Source organism: Lontra canadensis, unplaced genomic scaffold (genome assembly GCF_010015895.1).
Source record: "Lontra canadensis isolate GAN:19392208 unplaced genomic scaffold, GSC_riverotter_1.0 scaffold28, whole genome shotgun sequence".
In the NCBI taxonomy this organism is placed as follows: domain Eukaryota; kingdom Metazoa; phylum Chordata; class Mammalia; order Carnivora; family Mustelidae; genus Lontra; species Lontra canadensis.
This window is the reverse complement of record NW_022631022.1, coordinates 3,949,103-3,969,564: the sequence shown is the minus strand read 5'-3', so window position 1 is coordinate 3,969,564 and position 20,462 is coordinate 3,949,103. Positions and strand designations below refer to the sequence as shown.

General features: G+C 51.2%; 2 protein-coding genes across 3 annotated transcripts; one reads left to right on the top strand and one right to left on the bottom strand.

Moving 5' to 3' along the window:
- The first annotated feature begins 68 nt into the window (after nt 1-68).
- Nucleotides 69-6,901, top strand: SLC51B (solute carrier family 51 subunit beta). 2 transcript variants are annotated; one of them, XM_032864710.1, is made up of 4 exons: nt 69-405; nt 4,104-4,316; nt 5,183-5,273; nt 6,610-6,901. In XM_032864710.1, exons 2-4 carry the CDS (start codon nt 4,220-4,222, stop codon nt 6,821-6,823), a joined length of 402 nt encoding a protein of 133 aa, XP_032720601.1. In that variant the 5' UTR covers nt 69-405; nt 4,104-4,219; the 3' UTR covers nt 6,824-6,901. The 2 variants fall into 2 exon arrangements, with proteins under 2 accessions (XP_032720601.1, XP_032720600.1); XM_032864709.1 differs by lacking the exon at nt 69-405 and having other exon boundaries at nt 4,067-4,316.
- An 8-nt stretch (nt 6,902-6,909) lies between these two features.
- RASL12 (RAS like family 12) lies at nt 6,910-19,815 on the bottom strand. The gene is made up of 5 exons (XM_032864708.1): nt 19,569-19,815; nt 17,482-17,538; nt 12,378-12,451; nt 11,469-11,659; nt 6,910-8,835 (listed from the first exon to the last, which is right to left on the bottom strand). The coding sequence occupies exons 1-5, from the start codon at nt 19,669-19,671 to the stop codon at nt 8,460-8,462; spliced, it is 801 nt and encodes a 266-aa protein (XP_032720599.1). The 5' UTR covers nt 19,672-19,815; the 3' UTR covers nt 6,910-8,459.
- Between the last annotated feature and the right edge of the window lie 647 nt (nt 19,816-20,462).

Here is a 20,462-nt window from a genome sequence, read left to right as displayed (position 1 = left end):
TTTTTTTTTTTTTTTTTTTTTTTTTTTTAAACTCAAGGCCGACATATAAGAAGGAAAGCATGGAGCTCCTGGTTCTTCTGGATCATGAAAGAAGGAAAGCACAGAGCTCCTGGTTCCTTCAGATCCTGAAGTCAGGTGGAGCCAGTTTGCCACCCCGGGGCTGCTCACTCAAAAGGTCATTCACCCTGGAGTGACGGAGGAGGTTCCAGGCCTGGGCGTGTGCTAAGGGCAGAGCTCTTAGAGGGGCCCCGTGGCCATGGGCTCGGCAGCCCTGCCCCCGTAGGTGATAGCTCTGTGGAGCGCTCAGGTGCAGAGACCAGCTGGTGCTCCTGTGAGAGAAGGACCTAGAAACCAGTGCTTGCTCCCAGCAGCAGATCAAGGTGGGACCCAGAAGCGGGATCCAGGGTGAGTGTCTTCCACCTCCCATGGGGATGGGTGGCTCAGGGTCTTTGACAGGAATGACAGTCCAGCAGTAGATGCTTAAGGCTTATGTAAAACACAGGAATTTCCCAGAGGGGCCAAAGGAGACATGACGACTCAGTGCATTGTGATATCCTGGGTAGGACCCTGGAATAGGAAAAGGACATGAATGGAAAAATGAAAGCCAAATAAACCTTGAAGTTGGGTTAATAATTTTTTTTTAAGATTTTATTTATTTATTTGACAGAGAGAAAGATCACAGGTAGGCAGAGAGGCAGGCAGAGAGAGAAGGGGAAGCAGGCTTCCTGCTGAGCAGAGAGCCTGATGCGGGGCTAGATCCCAAGACCCTGAGATCATGACCTGAGCCAAAAGCAGAGGCCTAACCCACTGAGCCACCCAGGCACCCCTAAGGTTAATAGTTTTTTAGAAGCAGGTATATTAATACGATGCTCACTCTAGAAGGAACCTGGATAAGGGCTCTGAAAGAAATGTGTCCTCTCTTCCTGTGGCATCTAACACAACCAGGGAGGGCTGACTCTCAGTTCGAGACTTGGAATCGAGTCATCATTTTTGGTTTTTTGTTGGTAAATGTTTATTATAACAATATTATACAATTTAAAACAATTTTTTTTTTACCACCAATAAACAAGAATTTATTTGGAAATTTCCAAATCTGCCAGAAGGGGGTCTTGCCAAGCCCTGGGGTCCACCCTCCTACCGAGTTCCAAAGGGCAACAATGGTAACTCCCCGCCTCCCCCCTCACGCCTGTCTGCCCTCCATTGAGCACACACGCACATATCTCTGGCTATGCCAGAGAACTGGAGTCCCCTCCGAGGAGGCTCTACCCCATGGGCTCAAGAGCTGGGGAGGCAGCCCTCTGGCATCAAGGAGATGATGGCGGCCAGAGCCACTTCGCACAGGTTGAAGAAAGAACATATGGAAGGAGGCACCGAACAGGGTGAAAATTCCAACTTGCCCCTGTACCAAAAAAGTGGCTCCCACATAGAAAAACCTGCTTCCCACAGAGTGCAGACACCCAAAGGAAAGGAAAAAACCAGAAGCAAGGCTGGGCTGTAGGCATGGCAAAGAACTTTGGTTTAGGAAGTCTAGGAAGAACGTGAGTTGTGCTCCTCTTCCTCACCCAGTGCCCCAGAGCCAGCTGAGACACAGTCCCCAAGGGGTTCTGCAAACAAAAGAGCCAGCAGGCCTGGGTCTGAAATGTTTCCATGACAATGTCAAAGTACAGGCTCCAGCAGAACTTCTTGGGCCTGCCTGATTGCAGGGGAGCTGGGGAGGCATCTCTGGTGAACCCACTTAAAGCCAAAGGATAAAGTAAGTATAAGGCTTTGGGGACCAAGCAACAAGGAATCCTATCTCTGCGTTTATGAAACTATAGCTGGGGAGCAGAGGGTGACAGGAGACATCCCTCACCCCATCCTATGCCTATGTGTCCGTGACCCCACACTCCCCTGTGGACATCAGCCCACATGCAAATTTGTACTCTTCTCTGATTAGTTTTAATTCCACTGTCTTGCTCACTGTAGTTTTACAGGAAGTTTGAAGTTGGGTAGCATCAGTCCTCCGACTCTGCTCCCCTCCTTCAATGTTCTGTGTATGTGTGTGTGTAACACATACACATACATACACATGTACGTACATACATACCTTCTCAGGAGCAGAATTGCTGTGTTGTGGGGTGTGTATACTTACTTTGGCTGATTTGCTCTCAGGATGGCTGCCTGTCTACACTCCCTCCGTTAGTGCCTGGGCTATAGCCCAGAGCCCCACCAACATGCAGAATTATCTACCTTCCAAACCAAGTCCATTGAATAGATGCCAAGTCCTATCTCATATTTCTTTTTTATTTTATTTTATTTATTTATTTGACAGAGATCACAAGTAGGCAGAGGCAGGCAGAGAAAGAGGAAGGGAAGCAGTCTCCCTGCTAAGACTGCTTCCCTTCCTCTCTCTCTGCCTGCTGAGCAGAGAGCCTGATGCGGGGCTCGATCCCAGGACTCTGGGATCACGACCTGAGCTGAAGGCAGAGCCTTTAACCCACTGAGCCATCCAGGTGCCCCTCATTTTTCTTTTAATTTTATTCTTCTGATTACCAGAGATTGATCGTTTCTTCATACGCTTACTAGCCTTTTGGGTTTCCTATTTTGTAAATTGCCATTTACATCCTTTATCTTTTATTAGGGTTCCTGTCTTTTTCTTGTTAATTTGCAAGAATTCTTTGTATACTCTAGATAACAGTCTTTTCTTGATTTTGAGCATGTAATTATCTTACCTCTACTGGAAATGTGTAGGGATAGTATTGATAGTATTATTCATTGAACAGATAATCTTATTTTCCCTATTATTTCCTTTTTTGTTCTTCAGAGGACCTAGTAATCTGCCTAGACAAATTAACGGGAGGCGGAGCCAGAGGAAGGGCCAGCTCCTTAACTCTTAGCCCAAGGCTCACTCCCTATGGTCTGCTCTCCTCAAGCCGGGAGCCCAGAGCAGCTGGAGAATCAGCTGTCACAGCCTGGGCCTAGCCTGGGCACAGACCTGGGCTGTATCATACAGTAGCCCCATGAGCCTACTGAGCCCTTGAAATGTGGCTAGTCAGAACTGAGATATGCAATATGTGTAAAATTTACACCCAGTTTCAAAGACTTGGTATGAAAGAGGTAAAATATCTCAACCATTTTTATTTTTATTTTTTCAAGATTTAATTTATTTACTTGAGAGAGAGGGCACACAAGTGAGAAAGCACAAGCAGGAGGAGAAACAGAGGGAGAAGCAGACTCCCTGCTGAGCAGGGAGCCTAACATGGGGCTCAATCCTAGAACCCTAAGATCATGACTCCAGCCGAAGGCAGCTGCCCATGCAACTGAGTCACCCAGGTGCCCCTCAACCATTTTTATACTCACTACATTGACATGAGAATACTTGGGATATGTTGGATTGAAGAAAATATGTCGTCGAAGTTAATAGCACCTACTTCACTCATTTGAATTTGGACAGTGGAAATTTTTAGGTTAAGTAGTAATAGTACAGGCAGTACAAGAATATGTCCAGATGTGTGGCTGTTTGGGACTGACAGAGGTTTGCGAAATACCACTGAACCTGCTTGGTAGGAATGGGAATGGGCTCAAATTAAGGAGAGGATTTATCCCAGGAGCATGAGTTCAGGTTCTTATGTGGTGCCTGGCTCTCAGTGGCAAGTGCTGGCAGTGACCTCTGTCTGGCATCTTCCTATTCTCAGCTCCAGGTCATAGGTGTGCCCATGTTCAGGAGAGAGACTGACAGGCCTGGCCCTGATGGGGACACGGGGGCCTGTTACTGGCTGCCACACGAAAATCAATGGTGAGAGGTGGGATGATTTGCTAAGGAACCAGGGTGACGGAGCACATCGGGCTGCGGAGGGTGCTGGACAGGAAAAAGCGGAAAATGTCCACTCCAAGGGTCCCTTAGCCTGTGAGTGACTCAATCCTCAATCCCAGTTCAACGCTTTTCTCCACGTGTAATAAGTCTTCCTAAAGACTTGAATGACTCCTGCATTTTCTGCCTCTCCAGACTCCACCTGCCCCGAGCTTGGTCCAGCAACTGTGCGCCAGAGGATAGCTGGGTTTGGGCGGTCACGGAGGTCAAACTGGGATGGGCTATCTGGTCATGCTCTCTGCTTTGTTTCCAGCGATCTTCAGGGCTTTGCTCAGAGTCCGGAAATTAGGGGGCCAAGAGGGCATCCGGGGAGCCCAGAGACCTAAGGATTTTGTTGTCAGAAACGGATCCCATCCAGGAGCAGTGGGCATGGACCACAGCGAGGGGGTCATCCAAGCCCCAGCCAGTACCACGGTGCCTCAGGAACTGCTGGAAGAAATGCTTTGGTTCTTCCGGGTAGAAGATGGTAGGTGATGCGGGATCAGGGGTGGGGCCTGGCTAAACCCCCCCGACATAGCTGCTTCCTCCAGTGAGGCTGCATATTTCCCCCTAAGGTGGGAACTGAGGCCGAGGGGTCTTAATTCCCACGGGGGTCTGGCCTAACCGCTCTCTCTTCTTCTCAGAGCGTGGTCATTCATTTTCGTCATTTATCGGATCACTCACAAATATTTATTAAGTTCCTTCGGTGCACCGGGAACTGTTCTCAGCAGTGGGGTTATTCTGCCCTCTGTGGAGCACACATTCCAGTGAGAGAGAAAATAAACAAGACAAACGACTAAAATGCATAGCATGTGGGTGATGAGCAACACAGAGAAAAATTAAGCACAGAAAGGGAATAGAAGGGTAGGTACCACGGTCAAGGAAGACCTCACTAAGAAGTTGACATTTGAATAGGGCTTGCAGATGAGCCCCGCAGATTATGTGGGGGAAGAACATTCCTGGTAAGGGGAACAGCCAATGCAAGAGCCCTGGGGCTGGATCCTGCCTCATTTTGGTATGGTGTGGACACGTCTCATTACCCAAATTCAGATTAGCCACTTTCTGTATTCTCTGTTGCCAGCTGTGGGACACAGTTTCACTCCCACCCCTTACTTGCCCACTCTCATTAGATTAGGGCTTCTGCAGAGCAGAAATTGTCCCTCCCTCTCCCCCTCCGCTTCACTGGAGGTCCCATAGGGCAGGGGCTAATCTTCATTAGTCTCTAAGGCACCTGGCCTACCACAGGGGATGACTGATGCCATGAGCTGAGTCTGAGCCCAAGCCCCAAACCTGAGTGGGCCTGAGGGGCACGCAGATTCTCCTCAAGGCTCTGTTTCGTGTGTCCTTCCCCAGACTCTCCTTGGAATTACTCCATCTTTGCACTGGTGGGTGTGGTGGGCGTGATAAGTTTCATCCTCCTGGGAAGGAGCATCCAGGCAAAGAGGTGAGGAGCTGGTCTGGGGGTGGTCTCTGGGGGGTGGGGATCTGCCCTCCCAAGGGAAATCTAGGGAGTGGTCATCTAGGGGTCTTGGCTAGCCACCCTTTGGGATAGTAAAATGCAGCCTTATAGAATCTACAGTTTGGTGGGGAAACTAGTTCAGAGTGATGGATGCTCAGTGTGGGACATAGTGTGTGGGAGCACAGTGGTGGGATCTGGGAACTTCAGGGCAAAGAGAGAGAGGGAGAGTGGGCTGTGGAGGCTTTCTAGCCTGAGGGACCAAAGGCACCAAGTTTGAGGTGCTGGAGAAGGGGGGCCAGCCCATATGGCTGCGGAATGTGATGTGGGGAGGAAAGGCAAGAGGAGGGAAGGACCCAGAATGTATGGGTCCTATGTGCCATTGCAAGGAATTTGGGTTCTAGCTCATGTACACTGGGGAGCCAGAGACTGGCTTTGCACAGGGACATGAAAGGTCTATTTTAGCAAGGTTAGTATAGATGTAGGATATAAAAGGAACCAAAGAGGTATAGCTTCTCAAAAGGTGATCTTGCCTTTCTTACCCTGTCAGGAAGCATCAGCCTCAGCAAGGTCAACTCAGGGACAAAGTGGCTGTCCATGGGAGCAGCAAACACTGAGCTGCTCCCCTGGTGGCCTGAGCAGGTCCTCTGGGCAGTCAGCCGTTACCACAGCTGGGTCCCTCCCCTATGGCCAGGAAGTCTAGGGGTATTTTGAGTAAAAGCACCTTCAGAGTGATGACACTTGGGGGAGTTACTGGAAGAAAGGCTGGGTCTTCAATGCCAGGTTAAGGACATGGGCAGTGGGGAGCCACTAAAGGTGCTTGAGCTGAGGAGTAATGTGTGTGCACCAGGGTTTTAGAAACACGATGGTGTGTGGGGCTGGTTTGGAAAAGCAAGCACCTAGAAGCAGGAAGATTGTCAGGAACTTCCTGAAATATTTTGTCCAGCGTTGAGGTGGATAAAGGTGGGGATGGGGTAAGAAGAACACAGAACCCAGAATCAGGAGACTTAAATCAGGTCCAAAGTATGTGAATCTTTGACCTCTCTGAACTCCATTTCACGTGTAAGGGGAGCAGGGGACGATAATAGTTAAGCTCATGGTGGCAATGAGGATTTGGTGAGATGATGCACGGGCGAGAATAAGCCATTTCTCTGCCAAAAAGAACACCAAACTATCGTGGCTTTCTCCCCTAACAGTTCCCAGAACTGCCTACAGGAGTTCCCCTCCCCCAAGTGCTAATCTACTTGGGAGACCTGGTCCTGCCCCCAACCCAGTACCCCCAGCACAGGGAACCCAGATTCAACAGTGTTTTCTCTCCTCCCAGAAATCAAAAGCTCCTGGGGAAAAACAAACCAGAAAAACATACTCCAGAAGTTCAAGACGTGGCTGAGGCTGAAACCAGAGGTGACAATAAGCTGAACACCCTAAGAGAGACTTTGCTCTCAGAAAATCACAATTTAGGCCAGGTGGAAATTGAGTTACAAGAGAGAGATGCGTCACTGGTTCTCCTTCCAGACCCACAAGAATCAGAGACCTAGTGAGATTTCAGAGCCCTGCCCCATGTCGTCAGCAGATAGATGAATGAACTGCAATCAAACTAATATTCTGTTAAGGGGTGGGGGGGACCTGCTTTTTATTAAAATGCTTCTGGAAGTAGGCATTTGGAATTGCATAGTTTGTTCAAACAGTGGTGTTCCAACACAAGCGGCTTGGAGCAAGAGTGTTAAATCCATAGCCAGCCTGTGGGTCTGGAAACCTGGCTAGGACTCCTCATGTGGTCTTGAGGGGTTCACAGCCTCCCTCTGACCTCAGCTTCTCCATCCACAGAATGGGGCTAAAGTCTGGGTTAGAGCTGTTGTTCTTAATCCAAGGTCCTAGAATTGCCAAGAGCAGGGTTCCGGGCTTAGAATCCCCTTCCCATCCTCTCCTCCTAGCAGAGCCCTCCCATTTACCTGCTTATCTCCTGGGTCCAGGAGAGATTTCCTTGGGGCCAGGGGCCCCAAGGTAAATAGAGTTAGAACACTATAGATCCTGTACTAATAATGGGATCCCAAGAGAGTGTCCCAATCCTGTGTCTGAGCCACAGTGTTTTTCTATCAGCTGTGGCGGTGACCCCAAATAATGTATGCAAAAAACCCCTGCTGTATGAACCTCAAATGCCTTAGCTTCTATCTTTCAAAAGTGAACTCTGAACATTCAGACCCCCTGTCAAAGTGTCCTGCTACTGGGTCCGGCTAGACCAGACTACAGATGGTGTACTGTGTTTCTACCTACAAGCCTGGGGCAGGCTGACAGTGCCAACTGGGAGTCTGATAACCCCAGTTGTAGGCTCCCGGGAGTCCTGGGTGCCGGTCACTAGAATGACTTCGTTCTGCAGCTCTGATCATTAGACTTCAGGAGGCTGGTTCTGAAGGTCTGTGGAGAGAGTCCTTCATTTAAGATGGGAAAATAAGGGGGTCCTGTCTCTGGGGAAAAACACACTGGAAGCTCCCTACCCCAAAGCCCCCAGTCCTCACTGAAAGGCAAAGTACTGGAAGTAGCCCTTCCTGGGAATTTTGGTTCCATAGCCTGTCGCATAGGATTATTTGAACTAGACTCTACTTGGATAAACTGTGAGGTTTGTTGCCTGGGGCTTCTGTGAAGTCAGAGGACTACAGCAGGGCCGGGCTCAAGCCACACCCCCACCAACCTGTAGCCGCTTTGCCCTTCCTGTCCACTAAGTGGTGCTAGGATCTCAGGGCTGCTCCTCCTGAGGCATGTTCTCAGGCCAACGCTGACGGACCATCCAGAACTGCACACTAGGGGCCACATCTGGCTGCAGCTGGAGCAGGAAGGGGTGATGGCACCATGATGGACACTGTAATTTCCTCCCACTTCAGGCTGACCCCAGGTCTCTGGGTTGTCTCAGGGGCTATTTCCCCTCGGGGGTCAGGAAATGCAGCGGTTACCATGGAAACCAAAGCCTGGAGTGAGGAAGAGCAGCATTCCTGCCTGTCTCTCCAGCTCACACAGTGAACTGGGTGTCCGGGACATTACTTGGTGCTGGAAGAGGGGTCAGCTGTCCACCAGAGGGCAAGGACTATTCTTCCGACAGAGGGAGAGGCGGTGGTGAGAAGCCAGCCCCTGTCATGCAGCCTCGCCCAGCTCCTGAGCCTGGGATCCTGACGGGTGCCCTCAGAAGATCTTGAAGCCCTTCAACAGGGTCAGGGTGGGCGCCTTGCGCTTGCTCTGGGCTCGGGATGACTTCACAGTGACCAGCTTGGCCTGGGCCACAGCAGGCATCTCCTTCAGACTGATGGTAGAAAGCGTGTTGAAGGTACAGCTGGCCAGCCCATGACGGGCGGTGACCGGGGCCTGGTGGGGCAGGGCCCTCTCCTCAGAGATGAAAAGGGGCCGGGCCAGGGAATGCTTCTCCAGCTCCCGCCGTGCCTCCCGCACGGCCTCGTGGAAGACATGCTGCACGTGCTCAAAGTCCAGACAGGCTGAGACCTCGAAAAACAGGCACCCGAACTTGCCTGCCAAGGCTGCGCCCTCTGCCTTGGTGACCTGCCTGGTGAGGGAAGCAGGGCGAGGCAGGGTCAGGAGCACACATCCAAGTTGGGCCGGCCCACATCTACACTCATCTCCCCACTCACGGGCTTGGGGACCTGCAGGCATCTCATCAGTACAATGTGATAATGACATCTGCTTCGCATGGTTGCCAAAAGAATTAAGAAAGACCACTTGTATTGTGTGCCCGGTGGAGTACCTGGCGCAGAGTCCGGGCTCAGTAAATGATGGCTGATGTCACTGAAGCCAGAATTCAGGACCAAAGCGTGGGCAAGGGAGCAGCTTACTGGCTAAACCCTGCTTGTGGCTGGAAGAAGATGGTCATTCCCAGCCCTGCCTCCCTCTAGGCCAGCATAGGTCCTCGGTCTAGAAATAAGCCACCCTCCACCCTGGTCTGTGGGATCAGCTCCAGAGAAAGGCAGGGATCTGGACAGAAAGGTGTGAGACCCCAGAGAAGGGAGGGTGAGGTGCCTCAGGATGCCTGTGGTTGGTAGAGCTCTCAGGACTCATGCAGAAAGTGTTGCTGCTTGTCCAGGGGAGGTGCAGAGGAGAGCAAGGGTGACATTTCATCGGAAAGAGGGAAAGAAGGGGAGAGGGAACAACACCTATTGTCAGCTTTGTCCTATACTGTCTTTCCTGACAGAATTGACTATTTAACTGGGGAGGTCCTGGAAGTTTCTGGCCTGAAAGCCATGGGGATCAAGGTGAGAGGAAAAAGACTGGCTCTTGGGTCATTCAGATGTCCAGAAGAAAGAAGGGATGATGGTACCCGAGGTCTTGAGGCCAAGGTTCCATTGGCTGAATCTCGGCGACCACCCTGCCCTGCTGATTGCCCTGCCGGCCATTCCTACAGACAGTGGCACAGCCCCTGAGACTGGTGGGTATTGATGGGAAGAGGTTTTTGGCCCAAGGCTAATTTGGCAAGATCAGGGGGCTGGGAGTGGGCTAGCTTCCCCAAGGGAGTATCAGACGGGAGAGTGACTGGGCCAAAAAGGGCCAGGGGCAGAACATCTGGACTCCCCGCCCAGGGCTGGTGTCCTGTTTGTAAGCTCACTGCTTCCTGAGGAACCCCTTTTGAAGGAATACTTCATATTATTTGCTTTTATGATGAGCTTTAGTCTAAAAATTTCTCACTGTGGGGACTTGAATCCTAAGTTTCCAGAAACTAGCACCCTATGCACGCATACATGTCTGTGAATGGGAGACACGGGCACATCACATGATCCTTTCTTGTGCAGCAGCCTGCTGACGATTTATCGGCGGCTTGGGAACCACTGCTCTAATCCACGATTTAGCATGTGGCTGCATGGCAATCATGAGAGCACAGTGATCTCAGCTACAAGACTGACCACATCAAATCCTGACCCACCACCAGCCTGGATCAAAGAAGGAAAAGAGGGAAAACTGCCACAACTCTCCTTAGGGAATGAAGCTGCTCTGTCTGAGCCCCATAGTCATTGTTATTTGCTCCCCAACCATCTTTGGACAATCCCTGTGGCAAAGACTGGGATCAAAACAGCAGTCTAGTGTCCCCCTTCATCCTGAAGATAGATTTACCACCATCTAGTCTTCTGACCCCTCTTCCAGGCATCATGGGTTCTAGGATTCCTCAAAAGCCACCTTTGGCTTTAAGATGACACAACTTCCTTCATTCCCTGAGATGGAATTTGTCTTGGTCTGAGGGCTTGATGGCTTTTGAAGCTTCCTATAGAGGCCTCTCTTCATGGGATTGCACATCCCTTTCCCACTGTCCATCTGATTTGTTCTGCACGGAAGATCCTCTCATGCCTTATCCCAGTCAGCGGGCCTTTAGGGTCTGGGGAAGCAGGAGTGACTGGCCATGAGCAGGGAGGGACAGATGGAAGATGGGTGGAAGGTCACAAAGGACAAAGGTCAGTTGTAGAGAAGGGCACAGGGATTACCCATCAGGTGGAAGCGTCATGCTTTCAGGAGCCAGGCAAGCAACTGGAATGTATGGAGAGAATGGAGGAAAGCCATGGGGAGTGGTAAGGCCTATGGTCAGCTGCAAAGAGCATATCCCTCCTCAAAGCATTCCAGTTCCAGGTCTTTTAAAAACACTGCTTGCCAAGCAAAATGCTGCGGCATTTGCTGGTAATCTGTCCTCTGGCCCAGTCTGTGACCTCTGGTTCAAGTCCAGTCCATTCAAAGAAAAGCTGCCCTCAGCACCGCCAATGGTGGGAGTGAGCCTGGCGCCACACTTGGGTGAGGCGAGAGCTGGTTGGACCAGAGCAGACCCCTGACTCTAGGAGCCAATCACAGCCTTTCTTTTCAGAACTGGAACCGGGCACCGAATAATAACCAGCCAGCTATGGGGAATGAGGATGGAAGGTCATATAGACAGGCAAGAAAGGGTGAGGCCGAGAGACACCACAAAGCCCCATGAGGACGGAAGGAGTGGCTTCTCTTTTGACTTTTAGGGTCCAACCCCCTGTGTGGGCCAGAAGCTCTTTCTTCCTGCCCTGACCTGCCTGGAAGGCCACGCACACTGTACACTTTAACCTAAAGTTGTGGGGATAACTTTCCTTAGCAGCCCAATACCCCTGATGACAACACACAGCCTTTCCAAATGAGGACAGTGAGCCCCAGAGTTGAGGACACATGGTCCATGCTCACCTATACTGGGCCATGTCCAGCTTGTTGCCCAGCAGCAGGGCTGGGGAGCTGCGTTGGGTCTCCTTGGCGTGCAGAGCAAGCAGCTCCAGGTAGCTGCTGCTGTCCTCGAAACTCTGGCGGCTGTCCATGCTGTATACCACCAGGAAGGCGTGGGCCCAGTTCAGGTAGCGCTCACAGTTTCTGGGGGTGTCCTGGGGCAAAGGAGGGAAGCCTTGCTGGGGATGAAGGCCTTCACCTGAGCTCCTCCTTCCCACCTCCCCATTCCCTCCGTTGTCTTTGTATATTGTTCCCCAGCCAAGCCCTTTTCAAAGGGGTGCTTGAGTGTGGATTTGGCTTGGTGTGAAAGGAGGCATTGTCTCGGGAGCCTCACTCCCACCACCCAGCCAGAGGCTCGGGGACCTTGGCTTCTGGGGCACAGAGCCAAGACTCTAGCATGGCTGCTGCAGAGACCCAGCTGTCCCTGGGACTGCTGGTTTGGGGTCAGGTTGATGGTGACCCTGGGCCTCTGGGAATAATTGGTATCTAGCCCTGGTAGGGGGTGGTGAGAACATAGAGGGAATGTGTGTACTGAGGGGGCCTGGGCCGAGGGGGCCACAGTATAAACATGTGTGCCCTACCTCCAGGTGTGCATGAGCATCGAGTCCCCGAGCACAGGATCTCAGAGCTGACACCAGCAACCACAGGTCTCCCCAACCCCATTTCATCTCTTTCCACTCGGCAAATGAAAAGATTCAGGCCTGGAAAGGTCAGTGCCTCATTCAGGGTCACATAGCAAACTAGAGATTAAGTTTACGAATTCCCATCTGAGGCCTCCACTCTGGGAGAAGGACTTCTCAGGAGGCCGCACTGACTCTCAGCTCTCCATACCCTGGAGAGTAACATACCCTGTTACCCGCAGGGGTAATTTACCGGGTCTGCAGTATCCATGACCCTCAGGTGGACAGGCTGGTGGTCTACTGTCTCCTCGGAGCTGTAGGTGTCCTCTGCAACAGACGGTGAGCCAGGTCAGGGGCAGGCCAAGCCACTCAGTCGCAGACTGGGTCTGAGTCCCAGCCACCCTGTGCTAGACCCTGGGGGATCTATTCCAGGGCTGGCTGAGTTAGGACAAACTAGAAAGGCCTTGGCTCTCACCCAAATGGAGGACACAGACAGAACCTCCTAGCCAGGAGATGCTGCTCTATCTGTCAGGGCTCAGAGCATGAGAGGTCAGTCATAGAGCACGCCACAGGGGATAGCATTGCGTTCAGGTCCACCCACCAAGCCTACAGGACGGAGTGTGTGGCCCACGGGCTTGGTTAGCAGCAGAGCCCTCTGCGGTTGCACTGCCAGCCCATCCCTCCCAAACAACAAGCCTCCCACCCTCTTCCCTCTGGCCACGGCCCACAGGAAGCCCCCAGTGGGAGAAAGGAGGGGAAAGAAAAGCATATGACATATGGTGGTGGTGGTAGTGGTGGTGTGTGTGTGCGTGACTCTATTCAGAAGTCCCTGAGAAGGGTTACAAATAATCCTTATCAAGTAATAGCAGAGGACTCTAGTGTAGTCGAATATTTTATGTTGGACATGTGGAGTCACACCCAAGCTCAGATACCTTTTAGCTATGTGACTTGGCCAAGTCATGGCAGTTCTTTGAGAATCTGTTTCCTCACTTTACAGTGGGGTAACTTGGGGCACCTGGGTGGCTCAGTTGGTCGAGCATCTGACTCTTGATTTCGGCTCAGGTCATGATCTCAGGATCCTGGGATCGAGCCCCACTTCGGGCTCCATGTCCCTCTCCGTCTGCTCCTGCCAACAGCTCTCTCTTTCAAATAAATAAAATCTCTTAAAAAAAAAAAAAGTAAAATGGGGGTAACATGATAACACTGACTAAAAGTTTTCCAGAGTTTACTCTGTGCCAGGCATTGTGCCAGTGCTTGTCTACGCACCCTCAGAGGGCTATGCGAGGACTGGATGGGCCGTTAGGAACGGGGCCTGGCACACCATAAATGCCTAGTCAAGGACAGTGGGGACTGTGGTACTCCTGAGTTTACAGGGCAGGTTCACATTCCTAGGTGATTTTTTTTTTCTTTTAAATAATTTTAGACTTATGTGGAAATTGCAAAATAGTACAGAGAGTTCCTGTGTGCCTTTCCCACTGCTCCCAGCAATGTTAACACCTTACATAACCATAGTACAGTGATCAGAAATTGACATTGGTACCATACTATGAACTAAACCACTGACCTTATTTGGTTTTCATGAGTTTTTGCTTTTTTGGGGGGGGTTCTCATGACCTCAAACCTGAGAAAGTGCAACTGGCCAGGCGTGCAAAGAGGACCTCATTGTCACATTGGCCATCATTCTCCCTATCTCTAACCTTCCTCTATGCCACTGGCCCATGTGTGTGAGTGCACCTTGCTGTCACCTTTCTCTGGATGCCCTTGTGCCCCAAGTGACCCCAAAGAAGACCTCTATGGGCAGAACTAGGGCCCTCTCCACCTTCCTCCACCCCACCCGAACCCTGGCTGAGTTCACAGCCACTTGTCTCTGAGAGTCCCTGGCAGTCAAGCCAGGCCTGGACACACGCCAGGTCCACTAGCAGCCAGCAGGAATCACAGACAGCTCCCATCCCCAGCCTGTTTGGGGACTTGGATAAATAGCTGCTCTTATTCGAAGATTAAAAAAAAAAAATCTAATGGAAAATATGCCCCAAACGTTTAACTATATTTGGTGCAAGAAGAGCTGCTCCTAGATGCCTACATCTTGTTCAGATTTTTATTTTCCTGCCAAAGTTGCCTAATTCCCCCCTTTTAGTTGCTCCACACCCCCCCCACCCCAAAACAGGCACTGTGTCCTTCCCAGTCCAAGGAAAAACATTAGCCCAGTGTTGGTCTCCTGGGGTTCCTCACAGCAAATAGCCTTTCAAGGTTACTGTTAGCTCCACTGTAGAGAGAGGAAGCCCAGAGGAGGAGGGAACTTGCCCACTGCCATGAAGCACCCCATCAGTGGAAGGAAAGTGAATTCAAGTCTTCTAGGCTGGGCTGCCTCCCTGTGGGGACCCCCTCACCCTCTGCTCAGGGGACCAGCTGATCCTCTAGCTCTATCTGGGCAGACTACAGGGGAAGAGCAGAAGCTCCCAGTCCAGATGTGGCACACGCAGGAGTGAGCAGGGGAAGCCTCGGAGATCATCTTATCCAGCTTCCTCCTCCTTAGCAAGCGAGGTGACTGGAGGTGGAGGGTCCTTTCCAAGTTACAGTAACTTGTCCTCTCATCACCAAGTCCTGCTCTCCAGAGCATTCTGGGGTCCACATGGGCTTCACAACTCCTCCTTCTAAATAATATTCTGAGGACTTCCATGCTGAGAGAAGTTTCTTTTCCCAAACTTTTCCCCTGATTACCCAATAATAATCTTTTAAAGGTACTAAAGGCACTCTTGTCAGTGTGTGTAGGATGATGCCTCGGAAACGGTGTCCATATCCTTGCTGGAGCAGGATGAGGGCAAGAGAGGTGAGAAGCTGTCATTCTGCCCTGGGCAAGCCAGGCAAGGTGCCCCAGCTCCTGAAAGGAAGCTCTCCGGGGGACCCCTGCCCCTTCCTGGAGCACTCAGCACAGGCATAGCCTTTCCATAGACACTGATTCTCTCAGCTCCGACCAGCTCTCCCAGCCACGACCCTGACTCAGATGCAGCACAGGCTATTGGCCCCATCTTCCAGATGGGGAAACTGAGGCTCAGAGAGCCCAGTACCACACACCTCTGATTCCAGGCCCTCTAGGGCATTATGCTGCCCTTATGGGAAAGCTGCTGGAGTGGGACCCATCTTCCTTTGTACTGAGGCAAATCACTGAGCCCTCTCTGCCTCAATATCTTTACCTATAAAATGGCGATAATAGTTGGAACTCTTCTTTAAAGGCTAATCCTAAAACCAAAATTCAATCTCATGTTTAAGAGCATCTATGTTGTGCCTAGTACTGTACTCCATGCTAGAAATGAGAATAAATAATGCAGGTCTCCATGCTCAAGAAGCTCACTCTAGGTTCAAAGAAGACCTCAGAAAAAAGAAGGAGCTGTTTTACATGTCCTGGTGGCTAACCCTTCCCTTGGATGCTCAGACCTTTCTCCATAGAAAGAAAGGTCCCGGTCCTGGGGTCCCCATATTGCTGTGGCCAGCCATAGGACAGTGGCTGGAATGTTCAGATGGTGGGGCAGAACTCCTAAGACATGGCACGGGCCTCCCAGAATGCTGAAGTTGAGGTTCTCGTCATCTCTCCAGCTGACAGGCTCTCAGGCCAGGGCGACTGACCGCTGTGGAGCTGCTCCCCACCCCTCTCACCCCCGGACAGTGTGACCACGCATTCCGCTCTCAGGTCAGAACTCCAAAATTACTCAATCAGGAAGCCCAAACCACCACTGTACTAGGCTCTTCTGGAGGGACCCTGAAAGAAGGGTAAGGAATGGGGGTAGGGAGGAAGACACTTAGAGTCAGGCTGCCAGAGAAAATACAGGATGACCAATTAAATCTGAATTTCAGAGAAACAGCTAATATTTCTTAGTATAAGTATTCCCCATCTGAGCTAGGTAGAATATGTGTTTTGAGGAACCATCCTTGGAAATCTCCATTTCCCCCTTCCCAGACACCCCTGCTTGTATGCCTTTCCTTTCCACCTCCTCCCTATCTTCCCTTCCTCCACTCCATCTGATTTCATGTTCTGGCCTCTCTCAACACCTCCCTTGGCTGGCACACAGTTACACCCTGTGTCCCACTCCCATGCTAATCAAATAGACTCAATAGCCCTGAGGTCCCTTCCTGCTCTGACACTGGGATTCAATATTCCAGCCTGAACTGAGGGCACCAACAGGCTCAGGGGCTCTTCCCTCCAGATGTCACAGTACCTTCCACAGAGGCATGCTGCGGCCAGTGCTGTCTGTACTGCTGCATTTCCAGTCTGTGCCCCATCGCCCTGCATTTCCTAGAAGGGCCCTCAAGGGTCCCACAAGTGCCTTATTTAATTCTTATGAATGGGAAAAACCATCCAAGACTGCAAACCCCCATTTTCAAAAGGTTAAGCATATCCAGACACACTATTTTTCTCAGGAACAGTTTGCAACAAACAAATGTTATAAATGTAAACTGAGGGAAAGAGGAAGGAGGGGCGCCTTCCTTCAGTTGGTTGGGCCTCTGGCTCTTGATTTCGGCTCAAGTCATGATCTCAGGGTCCTGGGATTGAGCCCCACTGGCTTCATGCTCAGCGGAGAGTCTGTTTCTCCCTCTGCCTTTCCCCCTGCTTGTTCGTTTTTTCTCTCTCTCAAATAAATAAAAATCTTAAAAAAAAATAAAAGAGAGAGAGGGAGGAAAAATGGACATGCATTGAGTGTTTACTGTGGATCAGATACTAGGATAAATCTTTTACATGTGTTCTTTCTTTAATCCTCACAGTAATTTTCTGAGACAGCTACCTTTATGCCCATTTTACAGATGAGGAACAGAAGCTCAGAGAGATTAGGTTATTGCTTCAAGGTTGCACAGCCAGTAAGTGGCAGAGCTAGGGTTTAAACTTAGCTCTGACTGACAACAGAGCATCCTTTTTTCCAATAGACCATGATATGTCTATAAAACTAGACAAGTTTTCTTGTGTGGTTCAAAAATGGGTCAGAAGCCAGTAACACTACAGAATTTCTCAAGTGTTTTGTCCAGCTTTTCTGAAAAAGTACATCGAGTGACCATTTTAAGGAATAATAATAGTTACAGACGTTCTGCTATTTTTTTTTTTTAAGTCTTACCATTCCTCATATTTTAGGGCAAATCAGCCTCTCTCAGTTCTCTTCATTAAGCCAGTTGTCTTGGGGTGGGCTATGGAAGGATGTCTTTCTGGCACTTAAACCATGTTGTTTCATGGGCTGAGTCATCCCGGTGGCTCCTCCCCTCTGCCCCCAGATGACAGATCCTGATCAAGCCGGGCCCACCACAGTGTAGTCATGTGTGTTGCAGGGATCCAAGTGGAACAACAGTAGGAGGAATGGGAAGGAGTGTTTTCTTACCCAAGTTGGGGTCATATTCGCTGATAAACCTCCTGGTCAGAAACTTCACAGTCAGAGCTGCGGGAAACAGAAAGAAGTTGGCTCAGTCCCCCCCCCACCGTGTCCGGCTGCTAGCCCCTGGCGGTTGTCCCTCTCGTTTAGGGAGGCCTTATCTAGCCTCTGTGACTCCTGGCTGACACTCAGCTCAGCTCTCTAGGGGAATGTGTCTGGGAGCTGAAGACTTGGTTGGAGAAGCTCAGCAGAAACGAGAAATATGAGGAACCATGCCCCTCCAATTGCATCCTGGCATTTTTTTTTTTTTTAAATGGCAAGAAAAGTCACGAGAGGCAAGCCTAAGGGGTATTTATAAAGACTCCAACTGGGGACACCTGGGTGGCTCAGTTGGTTAAGCATCTGCCATCAGCTCAGGTCATGATCCTGGGGTCCTGGGATCTAGCCCTGAGTCAGGCTCAATGGGGAGTCTGCATCTCCCTCTTCCTCTGCCCCTCCCCCCTGCTCATGCTCACTCTCGTTCTCTCTCAAATAAATAAATAAAATCTTTTAAAAAAGAAAAAGAGACTCAAACTGAGGGGTCCAGGACCCATGTTACCTTAGGGTCAGCCTGGTGAAACTCAAACTGAAGGCAGATATCTCCCACCCTGGTCAAGTCGTGAAGATTCTGGAATGGGGGGCATCTATTCTGGTTCTGGCTATAAGCCAAAGAGTAAAAGCTGAGTTGATCAGTCTGTGATCCCCGGGAGGAGTACGAACACTCACGTCCCAAGTAAACACCCTCCAGTCCTTGGTCCCCTATGTCTCAAGTCTTGGCTCTGTCTTGCACTTATGAAGAATGTAAAACTTAAAATGAGGTTCTGCCCGGGTGGAATTCATTAATAGGACTCTGATTTTGTTCAGAATTTAGCCACATAAAGCCCAGGGTCAGCCAATTATTATGCTGGACTCTTAAAAAGTAATGTGATATTTTTAAAAAAATCCTTATAATTCTTTCCCAGGATTCCGAACAGTGTCATTTTGCAAACTACTACCCAGGGAATACATACTTTAAAATTTAAATTCCTTCATACATGTAGTCACTGGCTAAACGATAATAATAACAGAGCTACAGACACAGTTTGATTTTCAAAAGGAAGAGGGCAAATCTTTTCTGTAGGAAAACATGATTCAGAGTCCCCTCTCTGAGTCAGGGGGCTGGTTTCAGAAATGGAGAGTAGGATCCCATGGAGTCTCAAAGAATACTCTGGGGAAGGAAACATAGCTAACAGCCCACGTCCGACAGTCACTAATGGCTGTAACTGTAACACAGCCCCAGGAGGAGCCCCTCTGCCCTCCTACCTTCAGCTGCCTGGGACTGTAAGTGGCAGCGGGGCAGGGCTGAACCCTTTCTCTGGGTCTCTGCCTGTGGTGACACCCTCCCCCCTACCCACCTGGGCTCAAGTGGTAACTGAAGATCTTGGTTCATCAATAACAAGTCCCAGCTGCCTGGGACCTAGGTCCAACGTGTTTCCAGAAAGTCAAGAGAGGTCTGACTTGAAACAAATACGTTTGATAAGAATGCACACTTTGTTCCATTCCAGGGAATTGGAGTGAGCCCCTCCCTGGAAAATCCCAGCAGCCAGTGACCTCTACCACCTTCTTTCATCCCTGGCCTAAACCGAGGAATAACAAGGCTGTGACTAAGCTCACAGGGGCCTGGGCTTGGGATTAGTGTCTAACAGGTCCCTTTGGTGCTAGTCCCCAGGGCTGATGGGGGCCACAGGGAGAGGAGATCGAAGGTGCAAAAGGGCAAGGGAGAGATGGGCTGAGGACCAGAAGACACAGAGACAGGCAGAGGGGACAGAGATACCTAGTGTCACAGACAGAGAAGGAAAGCAGGCGAGAAACCGAAGACAGATGAGAGATGGAAGAGCTGAGGACAAAGTAGAGAGAGCACCAAGCAACAAAGAAACTGAGGCAAAGAAGAAAATCACACTGTCTGACCCAACCCACCTGGGTGCAGAAAGCCCCCGAAGCCAGTGAGGGAGCCTGCCTGCAAGCAAGTCCACAACGTCCCCACCCATCCCTTCCCTTTGCCCCCCACCCCAACTCACCGGACTTGCCGGCCCCTCGACGTCCCAGAATGGCCAGATTGACCTCAAGTGGCGCGCTCTGCGGCCCGCTGCCCGCGCGCGGCTTCCCAAACACAGAGGACATGGTGAGGCTACTAAGAGGGACACGGGTAGTCAGTAGGAGAGCCCCGAGCAGCGTGCCCGCCCGTCGGGGCCCAGCAGAACGAATCGCGGGATCCCCTCGCGCTCGCGGGCTCGGCCCCGTCGATGTCCTCGCCCGGGGTTCCCGGCGTCGTCGAGCGCCAAGCGGGCTGCGTTTCCGCGGCCCGGCCCAGCCCGGCCAGGAGGAGGAGCCCGCTGAGGCCGGCGGGCGGGGCCGCCCGGAGAGCGGCAACACTCCTTGTAAGGGCTGCTGGAGCCCCCCGCGGGGCCTGCTCACCCCCCGCTCCCCACCCTGGGAGGGAGCTCCGGACCGGCCACGCACCCCACAGCTGGCTCCGCCTCGAGGGCCGGGCACTGTCACCTCCCGGAGCGCCCCGGACCCTGCAGGGAAGGACAAGGACCGGAGAGGTGGCCCTGGGTAGGGGGCTAGAGGGGAGGGATGTTTCCAGCCTTATCTGAGCCTCGGCTCAATCTCTTACCACCTCCAAGAAAATTCACTCCTTCCTTTGTTCTACCAAGCTGGCCCCGCCTCCTCCTCCTCCGAGAAGCCTTCCTGGTTCAACTCGCCCCTTTGGCCTTTCTCTAGGTCACAGTTACAACCAGCTCAGCCCTGGCACAACATTTCCCCCACCACATTACCCTGCTCTTCATTATGGGGACTCAGGGATCACTGCAACCCCCAGGCAGAACCCTGGCTCCTAGGAAGGAGCCTTAACCAGCATTTTATGGTCAGTATGGGTCCAGCTTCAAGAAACTTAACCCATCCTGGATTAG